At 37.1% G+C, this 13,667-nt stretch overlaps 1 protein-coding gene across 2 annotated transcripts in view; it reads left to right on the top strand.

Moving 5' to 3' along the window:
• Window positions 1-13,667, top strand: part of LOC306852335 (MAGUK p55 subfamily member 7-like) — a 156,471-nt gene that overhangs the window by 49,632 nt on the left and 93,172 nt on the right. For both annotated transcript variants that reach the window (XM_079389071.1, XM_079389072.1), the window contains exon 2: window positions 9,293-9,450. In XM_079389071.1, coding sequence (XP_079245197.1) covers window positions 9,414-9,450 — 37 coding nt within the window. In that variant the 5' untranslated portion in view covers window positions 9,293-9,413. The remainder of the gene's footprint in view (window positions 1-9,292; window positions 9,451-13,667) is intronic.

The following is a 13,667-nucleotide window of genomic DNA, read 5'->3' as shown; positions in this document are numbered from 1 at the left end:
TACAGAATATAGAGATGGCGGCACCAGAACTGTATTTGATTAGAATATTTTCTGTAGCACGATACTATATATCTTCAAAAGCAGATCGTGGAGAGATTTTATCAACCACAATCAAAAATCGTCATATTGCACACCCCTAATTCATTCATATTTTAATTCATATAATTTCTCTCTGTAAAACCTTTCACTGCTTTGCGCCATATTTTCAAACAAAACTAAACCTACCCTGCACGCTGCGACTGTGTGAGATTGCTACTAGGGATGTAACGATTACCGGTTTGACGATAAATCATGATTAAAATTCCCCACAGTTAGTATTACAGTTTCATATTTTAATTATCATTAAAACCGTATTCGATTACCGCGATTTGAACAACTCACGATAAATAAATACTGTCCAGCATAAAGCACAGTTTTAAGTAACAGTGTCACGAGCGCACAGCAGCAGAGTAGTTTCGTTTTGAGTAAAAATAGGGTGGAAAAGCTGGGAGGTTTTAAAAGAGTGCTAAGGGAATTATACAAATTAATATATGAATGAATTATATGAATGTACCTCTGAAGGTTCTGACTGTCTTCAGACACGATTTGATGGCATTTTGTTTTCATCTTTGCTCCATGTAATACATAAAGGAAGTGTTCTTAATCGCAATACTGCATTGTCCACGGAGTTTGTAATTCAGCTTTTCCATAAGCGCCACCTAGTGTCAGTGAGTGGATTTACAGAGACTTCCATTTACATTCAGCCTGTGTGCGGTTTCTGTCTGGCCAAAAACGGACCGAATTTGCATGCTCTGCTGTAAATTTGGACCAGTCGATGAAAAACAAGCTTATGTGGATTCTACACATTTAAACAATTCAGATAAGGCATCTAATATGATTTATGGAGCAAATAAAATACATATAATCCTTTATTAATCAATTATCATTTTGACTTAACCGTTTTCTTTATTTAAAGGCTCAAATGTGAGGTTTAACTTTTTCAATGCTTTATTTGAAAATTTACATTACATATTTGAACATGCTATTAAACTGTTCTCAGTCAAGTTGTCATCTAAAATCCAAACATCATTGGTAATGTTATTGTTTTAGTGATTATGCAAACAAAGTCATTTTATTTGTTTGTTGATTTTTAAACTTGAATTGATTTGTGTCTGTACTTTTTGAACATCTCCAGCACATTTTAACAATACCGTGATAATACTGGTAACCGTGATAATTTTGGTCACTATAACTGTGATAAGAAATTTTCATACCGTTACTAGGGCCCTATGATTTCCGTGATGCGGAAAACGCGGACGGAATCACGGAATTTACACATGAAAACGGAATTCTCGGAATCGCACGGAATATGCATATATTTTGTTGACATTAAATAAAAACATTTTTTACCTCTTTCTCATTTTTTCAGTTTAAAACAACAAACGTAGAAAGGTCTCTACCTAAACCGTGGCCAAATGGCATTGTTAAACATGTTGCCTAGTAACCATACGTCCTTGCGTTCCCGCGCAAGGAAAAAAATGTCGAAGCGAGTGGCTCCTGATAAGATTGATGTGGTTTGGAATTGGTAAAATGTTCTTGGAAATAAATATGATCAGAATATCAACGTGTCTAATTCACGCACTGTAAAAATGTGCTCACTTTACACAGAGTGTGCGTGATCGTGTAATCGAAAGTGAAAGTGAACTGTGAGCGCTCATTCAAATGTGATTTCACTTATTAATAGCGCGAAAATGATATACAATATTAGAATGTTTGCGGGAGCGGGACACACACGTTGCGGGAGTGGGCGGTAATGGCCAGACACTCAGCGGGAGCGGCTCAAGAAAACTCTAGGCTGCACATCAACACACGTTAAGTTTTTTTCGCACTACCCCATCTCCACCCCAATTATTTGTGCCGTTTCGTTCTGTGACAACACATATAGGACAATTTTGAATGTAATATGACTGTTTATTTGTTGTAATATTGACATATTAATTGACTGTAATATGTCTTTGTGTTGGCGTTCTGACAGGCACATATCGTTGTTTCAATGTTTCTGTCTCCCTGCAGCATGGTTACAATTATTCTTTAATTTAATATTCATCAACCCTACTTTGTAACCGTTACCTTCATGTTACTGTTATTTTTGGCCAGAGATTTGGCTGAATTTTGGAGAATTTTGAATGTGCTTTATTAACAGTTTAAATAAAAAAAGCTGAATTGTGAGTTTGTGTAACTGAATTTTTAAAGGTCAATACTGCTTAGAAGTGAAAAGAAAACAAACAAATCCGAAAAATCCGAAAGGGCTAAAAATAAATCCAAAAAAACGGAATTTGAAAAAAAATAAAACGGAATTTGAGAAAAAAAAAACGGATTTCATAGGGCCCTACGTTACATCCCTAATTGCTACTACCTTTGCTTTATGTTGGACAGTATTTAGGTGAGTTTTTATAATCCTGGTAAACAAATGGTTTTATTCATAATACAGAATATTAAACGGTAGCACTAACTGTCGGGAATTTCATCTTGTGGTCAAACTAGAGTGAGCTTGGCGACCCCTTGTAAATCTTTAGCGACCCCCAGGTTGGGAACCACTGCATTAAGTCATCAGTAAAGTTGAGAGGGCCTGTTTCAGAGGCAGCCATGCATGCCCATGCCATGACACCACCTCCACCATGCTTTACAGATGAGGCTGTATGCTTGGGATCATTGCAGTTCCCTTTTTTTTTTTTTTTCTCCACATTTTTGCTTTCCCCTCACTTAGATAAAGGTTTATCTTTGTCCATAAACACAGTTCCAAAACTGTTCTGGCTCACTTTTGTGCTTTTTTGCAAACTCTAATCTTGCCTTTCTATTTTTGGTGCTGGTCAGAGGTTTGCATCTTGCTGTGTAGCATCTGTAACTCTGTGTCAAAGTCTCCTGAGGACAGTAGATTGTCAGAGCATCACCCCAGCTTTCTGGAAGTTGTTGGTGATTTTACAGACACTACTTTTAGGGTTCATTTTCACAGCTTTTATGATTTGTCTGTCATCTACTACTGTTGTTTTCTCAGCCGATCAGGTCGTTGTTAGTTTCTGGTGGTTTCCAAACTCTTGATTTCTCCATGCCCTTTGTTTTTGCTATAGCTCTAATTGACTTCCTCCTTTTCTTTTAGCATCCAAATTGCTTGCTTTTCTCTCAAAGTCAGCTCCCTCATCTTCATCCTGGTTTGTGTGTGTCATCATCGAATGCAAGATTCATAATTCAGAAGTAATGGATATAACTGATACGACACATTCCCTGCTTTTAATATCTGAAGAATTAATGCAACAGGACACAGCTGATCACTTAGAAAGAGCTGTGAGGCAACTGTTCCAATACTTATGCTCACATCAGATAGAGGGATGAAACTCTAAAAGTGCTGAACTTCTTAGCTGGTAAAACATCTTTGTGTTGAATCGCCCAATAACAAAATGTGACATATGATTAAAAGATGAATATGAGACAAAACTACACAATATGTCTTGACTCCACAGCCAACAGAGCAATTTTGTCTTTACTGTTCCAATACTTTTCAATACTTTTCAAGCTTTCATTCACATGTGGTGTACCATCTGTGTGTCTGTGCCAATCCACAGATGAATGAATAGAGTGAGCGCTGATGTGTGGTGGGGTGGCAGAGTGCCTCTGGAAGCTGTCCTCCAAAAAGCCCTAAATAAATCATTCATCTCCTAATGACTCCACACAGCCTCTGAGGGACCATAGAGATGGTCACACACAATACTCAACCCAACTCTCATAGAAGGAATGAGACTGTTGTTCTCACACAAACACCCCCAATCATCACCTTAATGACTCCTACAATGCTCCAAATCTCAAATGCACCTTTGATCTCTCTCTCTCTCTCTCTCTCTCTCTCTCTCTCACACACACACACACACACACACACACACACACACACACACACACACACACACTACTAACCATGTGCACAAGGCCTAGTAGAAATGAACTTTGAGCTAGCTGAAACTATTGAACCATTTCTCCGTTTAGAATTTGACCTTCAATGTGTTTGTTTATAGAATAGCTTGAAAGTGATTATGATTTGGATACAAAACAGCACATTCGTGCATGCTCTCTAGAATGAGGTTTTAACTTTTTGTGACATTTTAAAGGTTTTGTTAAATTAATGAACCCATGCTAACTTCTCTTCAATTATGTGGTACACTTTGTTTGAGTGCATGATTTGTAAATGTAGATTTATGCTATATCTCCACCTAGTGGTTACAATGTGTCAGCATATATCTTTACTTTATAGGACTCAAACGTTAAGGATTCTTCTTCTGCTTTATTTCATTTAATTTTTATTTTCAAAAACTCCACTTGCCCCACAAAAAAGTTTATAATTTTGTGGTATACATATTAACATTAAAAAAATAATTGTTTTCTTAAAAAAACAAACAAGAAATATTGCATTATACAGCATTGCTGTGCTGAAAATGATTCCCTAATTTTTAATGTTAATCTTTTACTCTTATCAGATTGTTCCTACTGAAAAAAAACACTTGTAGAAATGCATTATTCCTGTTGTTCAGATATGTGGGTGTATGTGTGGGTGTGTTGTCAGTAGACAGGTGTTAAGTTGTGAGCTGATACATGCAGCATGTGCAGACTGAATTAATGTACGAAAGCAGATTTAGAAACAAAGCTAATGTTAAATATTTTGATGTTAATGCACTCTCCTATCTTAGCTTCATATTCAAAGATGAATAATTATGCCACCCAGAAGTGTGTAAAAACTGACTTTGACGTTCTCAAAACATTGTTATGAGCAGGTGCAACTTTTTTCTGTACTTTTACTGTAATTAAATATTAAGAGGTGTATTTCAGAATAGACAGCTAATTGTAAACAGCCTACAATGGAGAAAGATGCCTTATAATAAAGATGAGAAAGATGTCTAATAGGGCCATGCTAAACAGACAAACCTCGACCTCATGCATATGAGAGACATATGAGCAGACAAGTGAAGTGAGTGAAGTGACATTCAGCCAAGTATGGTGACCCATACTTGGAATTCGTGCTCTGCATTTAACCCATCCAACGTGCACACACACAGCAGTGAACACACACACACCGTGAACATACACCCGGAGCAGTGGGCAGCCATTTTATGCTGCAGCGCCCGGGGAGCAGTTGGGGGTTCGGTGCCTTGCTCAAGGGCACCTCAGTCGTGGTATTGAGGGTGGAGAGAGCGCTGGACATTCACTCCCCCCACCTACAATTCCTGCCGGCCAGGGACTCGAACCCGCAACCTTTGGATTACAAGTCCAACTCTAACCATTAGTCTCTAACCATTAGGCCACGACTTCCCCATCTTTCACAAGCAAAGATACAAGTCTGTTTCACACTGTTAAAATCTACAAAAAAAAAAGATTATACATCCACTTAATGATATTTTTTCCTATTTATATGCTTATAGAAATGGTTTAATCGGAATACACTCATGCATGTTTTGATGTGTCAATTAGGGATGTATCAATCCGATACTCAATATCGGTATCGGCTCTGATATGGTCATTTTCTGCGGATCGGGTATCGGTCAGACAAGGCTGATCCAAATCCGATATTGTGCGTATACTATTCTGTGTTATTGTTGAGCCCCACGAAAGGCACAAAAACATTATAAAGCACCATATTATATTTCAAGTGTTTCAAGTGTTCTGAAGCTGTTCCATAGTTTAATCTGAGGTACAGATAAATATTTAAGTCAGGTAAACTCTTCTCTCCACTGCGGCTGTCTGTCATCCTCCATTCAGCGTTCAAACTGCGTGTCACGTTCGGTTACTACAGTCAAACTCTCTTCAAGAGCGTGCAGTAACTGAGAGTTTAAACTGTTAAGAAAAGTTCAATAAACTAACACACAGATTTAATACACTACGCATCAATATTTTTCCGTTTGTACTTTGAACTTGTCTATGCGGACTCGGAGGGCTGCGCGCTGTGACTCCGTGTCGCTTCAAGTGCATCATTCTGCTCACGGATGCGCATAAGCACTTTGTGCCCCTCTGTATTGGAGCCTTTCATTTTATAATACTTTTGCACAATGAAAGATTATTAATAGTCTTTCTTGTTCTGTCCTGTCTATCATATGTTGCTGCCTTCATTACTGTGCTATAGATTTAAAAGAAATGTCTTTTAATTTTATAGTATATATTTATATATAAATGCTTGTTTATATATAAATGCATTGCTTGTTTTTTCATGAATGTATTTTACAATACAAAGAGCCGTGTACCATCTTACCAGATTTAGTCCTACACTTATTCGCTTTTATTTGTAAATAAAAATGTTTCACTAGGCTTAATAAAATTGTGCACCCATGACTTTTCTAGAGTATCTTTTGCTTCTGAATTATTCACTAATCTAGTTTATAATAGTATTTCTCTCATAGATTGATTATATATAAATTTTTTTTCATTTGTTATTTTTCAAGTTATCTATATGTAATAGATTGTGTTTAACACACAAAAGAGTGACGATCAGGTCAACACAGAAGTATAGAAATTCTACATCGATTTAAAAAAAAAAAAAAAACTGCTGGTATCGGATTGGATCGGTATCGGCAGATACTCAGAATTTTCAGTATCGGATCGGTTCTGAAAAAAGGGTATCGTTGCATCCCTAATGTCAATAGTTAAATAAGCTGTTTACCAGCATAATGATGTAAGATCTTCCAGCAGGGGATAACTGCTGAATCGAACCAGCCAACTACTGACCCCTTGAGCCCAACATAGCAACAGATAAGCTCCCATCCAAGTGACATCATTTTATTATAGTTTTAGCAGACACACTCAGTCAGAGTGCCTTATGATGCATTACTGGCACGTGGCAATTTATTGTGTTCCCAATGGTTCATTGTATGAAGTCAGGGAAGCGTTTTGTAGTTTTCCATATAAAACAGGTATGTGTGTTTTATGGAAAAAGTTCTACTAGGTCTTCATGACCTTCATTGCAGCAAACCTGATGTGTGTGAGCATGAGATAAACGGTGAGAAAGGTTGTGTGTGAAAACCATAAGGTTAAAGTTCTAAATGTACATCCCACAAAATGCCGAATATGCACAATATATGGGCCTATTCAAATGACATTTCAGCAGTAAAAATGCAACCAATGACTCAGCACAGCTGAATTTAGCCCTTACCTGCTCTTATTACAGCACTGACGTTGCACACGTTTCCAGTAGCCCCTCGTCATAATTAATTTTTCCAGTACATCATCTTTAGCGATTTAGAGGCTCATTCAGTCCAACATAAATGCTGTAATTCTCTTGATTTACTGATCTAGAAGACTCTTAATGCACCTGCAGATGATTCAATGATCTCCTAGTGCCCTTGATTTAGTGATTCACATATCATCTATGAAGCAGTGATGCTCAAGTATATTAGAGCCCATATCAGTTACCTAAATTAATTACTCTAATTTTTTAAATGTAAAAAGTCCTGACATTTCTCTTGTGGTCTGTAGGGAATGGCTTAAACTGTACAGCTGCTTGCCAGTAATAAAAGTAGCTTAAAGGCGAAATGACAATTTGTCTTTTGCCATATGTATAACACATGCTCTTGGTTCAGTACAAGTTAAGCTCAACTGAAAGCAGTTTTGGCATAATCTTGTTTGCCACAAAAAAAAAACTTGTAACTCAGAACAGGGGTGCTGTTTTGGATTTGGGGTAAATCTGTAAACATTAAAAATCTCAGTTTTAATAGTACAGCCACAAGATGCATGTTAACCTTTTCTGTGTCCATGACAGTGCAGTGCCAAAGACACTGAACAAACTGTAAATAATACTTACACGTACGCAATACTCACATACTCTCATATTTTTACATCTCTGCCTTAAAATCTTTGAAATTTATGTCCAGTGTAAGTGCCAGATTATTTATTCATTTGTTTTACTGTAAATTGTGTATTTTTTCATTGTCGCAATGGCTATTGGTAAAGGTTAACTTGTATTGAACTTGGAAAATTTCTTTCAAATAAAAATATATTGTTTATATATATTTGAAATTAATAGCTTGATGTAGTTGATAACAAGCCCCCTCATCCTCACCTTGCCCTTGACTTGTGTACAAGTGCAAAAGTGTGTTAGTGGTTTGCTCATTCTGTCTAAAGCAACACGGCATTAATATTAGTCCGTGTTTTATTGGCTGGAAGACTAAACGTATTTTTTTTTGTTTTTTTTTCTCACTGTATGAAGTTTACAGACATATAAACACACTTGCGCACATTGGAATAGCGAGGCGTGTGTGCTCTTAAAACAGCATGTGCACACCAATGACACGCCATGCGTTTAATAACAGCATGACTGCCATAAGCCAGTCACAGGCAGGAGTTACAAGAGTACAGGGAGACAGAGCTCGACAGAGAAGGGTCTGCAGAAGAAATGGAGAGTGAAAGATAATGTAACAAACAATAGAGAGGGAAATGTATCAAACTGACCAAATTTTAGTTTTTTTTTGTGTATTGTCTCTCTGAAAATTTCTGATCTTGCAGGGGCTTGCAATGTGTGTAGCATCTGATCTCTACTGTGTTCTTGCCAGTTTTCTGGAGAGCATGCCTGTTTTTTATTCAAGTGTGTAAAATCACTTTACCTCATAAACAAGTCTATATGCTTAATTCTCCTCTTCTGTCCATTTTGGTTCAAATTGCAGATCCACCTGATGGCTGCACTTTGTAAACTGTAATTAGCTGTAATGTCATCACTAGATGGCAGCAGTGCGCTTTATGATTATCGCATAGCAGCATAAGATTGAATCTCCAGCATACAGTTCATTGCGATCAGGTGGTGCTGTTTTTTTTATTCTCTCCTCACCATACGGTTTCTTGTTCCACAAACCTGATACTGTGTGATCTATATAGAGGCAGAGCAAGTATGGTTGCCCCCACCTTCCTCTTTCCATCTCTCAGTTTTTCATTTACTCTTTCGGGCCACTGGTTACAGGTCTTTGGGGTGACATAAAGGTTTCAGGTGCTTTCGGTGCCGCGGCACGGATCAGGACAGGCACAGGGCCCTGGACAGAAAAAGCAGAAATTGGAATTGATTTCGGGAACATTTGGGGCTAATGTATCTGTCTTTTTGCTGCTTTCTCTGTTCCTTTGCCTCACATCTTCCATCTTTGAACTCATTAGATATCACAGATATTACAGCGTAAGCTCAGTTTGAAGGGCTTGTCCTGTTTAAACCTTTTATTTGTACATGCATTCTTAAATTAAACCTGTTTAATATAGCCTGGTCTTTTGTTATTTAATAAATGTCTTTTATTATCTTTTATAGATTTGCCAATGACATAACCAAGGATTTGCAGGCTCTTCCTGGGGTCGAGTCAGCCAGCCCCAACTGCTGGATTTTTGTGGTAACGTTGTGAAGTTGAAAGGAAGCAGATTTGCCAGTCACCATGCCGGCCCTCTCCACCAGAACCGGCAGTGAGATAGGTACCTCATCCTACACCTCATTGTACGGCAGTTAGGCTCTTCTAGTTTGACGAGCCAAGTATGGCCAAATGACAACTTATGATTTAATAAATCTAAAATTGTGTCTTCAGTCTAACACATCTAATGTGTTTCAACTCTTCATGAAAAATTGTTTTATTTAGTTTTAAATATTTTTAGAAAAAATCTCTTATGCTTAAGACTGCATTTATTTGATCAAAAATACAGTAAAAATGCTAATATTGTGAAATATTACAGTTGAAAATAACTGTTTTCTATCTGAATATATTTTAAAATGTAATTTATTCCTGTGACACCTGAATTTTCAGCAGCCATTACTCCACTCTTCAGTATCATGTTCATTGAGAAATCATTCTAATATGCTGATTTGGTGCACAAGAAACATTTAGTAATTACTAACAATGTTGAAAACAGTTGGGCTGCTTAATACTTTTTGGAAATTGATATTTTTTTTTTTAAGCTTTTTTTAAATAAGTTCACAAGAACAGAATTTATATGAACTGAAAATCTTTTGTAGCATTATAAGTGTCTTTTCTATCACTTTTGATCAATTTAATGCATCCTTGCTGAAAATAAAACATTGACGCCAATTTTTTTAATGCAAGGTTTTTTTTGGTGTTTGGAGACCATACTGTTAAATATTAACTTAGATGCACACTTTCTCTTTGTTTTTTGTTTTTTTCCTCCTCTCTGCCCACATCCCTCACTCTTGTCTCATTTCCTTTATAAAGAAGGGATTACCAAGTGAATATAATTCATTAGAAACTAATGCCTAGTTGGGGTATAAAAGTCTGATGGATGAGCACAAGTTTGCTGGGAGACATTTGGTATGGTTAGGTTACGTCTACTGTGCACGATCCTGTCTTGCCCAACAGGTTTTTAATGAACACTTTGAAAGCCCAGTAAGCCACTGTGGCTCTGATAGATTTGAACCATTACATACCTCATGTCAAGATGTGCGCAAGGGCTCTTGTGCCCGGAACGTTATGCCACTGCTCTTGATGTGTTATTGGCTGCTATGCTGTTGTTGGACACATGGCATAAACTCTCTCACTCACTCACTCACTCACTCACTCTCTCTCTCTCACTCACACACACGCACACACACGCACACACACACTTGCACACACTTGCACACTTTAAATGTTTCATTCATAAGGCAGGAAATTGAGATTTAATCACCAAAGCCCACTATAAATTGATCAAGGATGATTGCCACTAAGTTTATTAGCTTATTTCTGGCTCCTCTGGATCTGAGTTTTTTTTTTTTTTCCTGGTTGAAACTCTGTCACACAGTATCTGTTCTGTTCTCATTCCTCTGTATGGAAACAAAATGCTGTTCTTTTACCCCATCATATGTATCCTGTTTTTTGTGTGGGTGTTTTGCTTCCTGATTGCATTTGATTTCACTACCTTTGGGTGTCCTTGGACTGACAGACCCATCCACCCACTACCTGTAAAATGTGTATGTGAGAGAACAAGAATCTGGTGTTGATGTCATATGATAAATTACTGTAATTCTTCTTACATCAACTGCAAACTCAATCATCCTGTTCACTTCAACTCACAGTCTGCAGTAATACACTCATACCCCCCCCCCCCCCCCCCCCCCCCAAAAAAACCCTTTGCAGTCATGATATTTTTATTTTCTCCTTTATTTTGCAGATCAGTTCTGTATTTGTTTGCCTGTACGTTTTATTAATTTTTATGGTTTTCTTCCTCTTTATTAAATATTATAAATACAATTCTCTGAAATTGTTATATTTTAAATGTGTAAAATGAACAAATAAGCAAATTGATTTGACATTTGTATAATTTGTTAATTTTATTACATTTATACTGTTATGTTTTAAATTATTTTATTAATTTTAAATATGTAATTTACATATTTAAAACAAACAGACATGCATTTAGTTTCTTTGTATTTATTTAGGTAAATCTGATTTTTAATTAATTCATTTTTATCACTTATTATTTTTATATATTGTCATTAATTTATTATTTTCAGAAGCAGGAGTGATTGTTCAGATGGGTCAGTTGTCATTATTTTCTCTCTCAGTTCTGCTGCAGTGAAAGGAAAGCTCATTCAGTGAGTGGTTTGGTCCTCAGAGCTGCACTCCCACCTGCCTTCCCCCACAGTCTGTTAGCCTGATCACTTTGAATCTGCCCTTTGATTGGAGCATCATAGCCCCCTACCAGGTTTTTATGAGCCATATAACGTTTTACTGTGTTATTCTAGGCTGGCCTGCTCGTCCAATTATGGTAACTCTCCCTAAGGCGTCACTAAAAAGAGAAGAGCGCCATGTAGGCTCGAGAGAGACAAAAAGGGACACGTGGGAAATTTGTAAGACAGAAGTTCTTTAGCAGATAAGCCGCCTCTAATGAAGATGAATTGTGTGACAGGTTTTATACATGAAGCTATCTGTGCAGGTATTCTACTTGAAACTGGAATTGTTTTTTGATTAGTTTGTGTGGATACGCTTATTTCCATAAGTTCTCTTCAGAAACAAATGTAATGATGCTATTGAGCATAATGAGATCCATATTGAGCTCCATATTGTTTATTGTTCAGGTGCGGAGTCTCTCTTATGGCTTCAGCAGAGCACCGGCTGAATATGGCTGCAATGAGGGATATGACAGGAATGGCCATATTAAATTTCTTCTCAGCCAATAGCAAATTTTTCCATTCTGATGTCAAGAATGTAGAGCATCTGGGAGCAGAAGACAGAACAAAAGAGAGGGAGGGAGAGAGGAACGTTAGTAGCGGCAGCAGCATGTGCTTTGGGAGCACTTTATCGATTTCCAGCCATTTATCCTCCTCTTTTCCATCTTTCCTCTTTCTCTCTCTCTTTACTGCCACGGGGATACAGAACTGTAACACAAGGATTTGTTGCCACTGGAATAGCTCCCTGTTTCCAATTACATCAGAATGAAAATTTCCACTTCATTTTACCAAATGCAGGAGAAAGGAGAGGGAGAAAAGCAGAAGGACGAGGAATTTCATTTATTTGTATTTTATATTTATATCTCTATCTAACATCTGTCGATGTTGACGAGGAGAATGCATATGGATCTGAATATCTGGTATGGTGGTTGCTGGAATGTAAAAAAGGGTCTCAACATACAGTTGCAACAAAAACTTTATTTTCGTAGGTATGCAGAAGTCTTTTTCACAGTACTAGGGTGTTTCTGGAAGTGAGATATTAGCCTTATGCAAAAGAGGCCAGTGTTATGTGATATTTTGGCCAAATATGTAACCTGTCCCTTCTTCAGTGTAATAGCTATAGTTTCAAAAACCCAACTTTAAATTCAGACTTGTCAGTTGTAGTCCTCTGTTATTTTTCTGCTGTGATTGAGCTCTGATATAGACCTGAAATGTGTACTGTCACAAGGAATCAGTGTGTGATTGGACCAAATCTTTTCTACAGGTGTTCAGATGGCTGCTTCAGGATCACATTCCCTCCTGTTCTGTCTAATTGCAGTAAAATAACAGATATTCTGGGCTCCAGGGATGCTCATGTTGAGGGATGGTTTGACCTTGGCTACTGTCCAGCTAGATCAGAAAAGACGCAGAAAAGCCCGTTTTTCTGTGGCCACATGTTGACAAATACTTCATGGCTCTGAAATGGTGAAAAAAAAGACCCAGGAATGACTGACTTAGGAATTTAGGAACCAAATCAGCACAATTGCACAATATACATTGTCGTTCAAAATAAATATTTTATTTTATTCAACAAGGATGCATTAAATTCATCAAACATGCCAGTTAAGACATATTTATAATGTTGCATAATTTGAGCACCAAATCAGCATAATTTCTGATGGGTCATGTGTAACTGGAGACTAGAGTGATGGCTGCTGAAAATTCAGATTAGCCATCAAAGGAATAAATGCCATTTTAAAATACATTAAAATAAAAATGCTATTTTAAATGTATTTTACTATATTCTGGTTTTATTGTATTTTTTTTATCAAATAAATGGCGTATTGGTGAACGTTAGAGATGTTTTCAAAAACATAAAACCTTACTGAGCCCAAAGTTTTGAATTGTAGTGCAGTGTTTACATGGTCTTTAGTATATTGGCACATATTTCCACATATAAATGTCCATCACCAATGGTGAATTGATTTTAAAGGGATAGTTCACTCAAAAAAGAAAATTGTCATTACTCACCCTTATGTCATTCCAAACCGGTAAC

This window comes from Barbus barbus, assembly GCF_936440315.1.
Source record: "Barbus barbus genome assembly, chromosome: 32".
Lineage (NCBI taxonomy): Eukaryota > Metazoa > Chordata > Actinopteri > Cypriniformes > Cyprinidae > Barbus > Barbus barbus.
The sequence above is the reverse complement of the archived record's forward strand: the minus strand, read 5'-3'. Positions and strand labels throughout refer to the sequence as shown.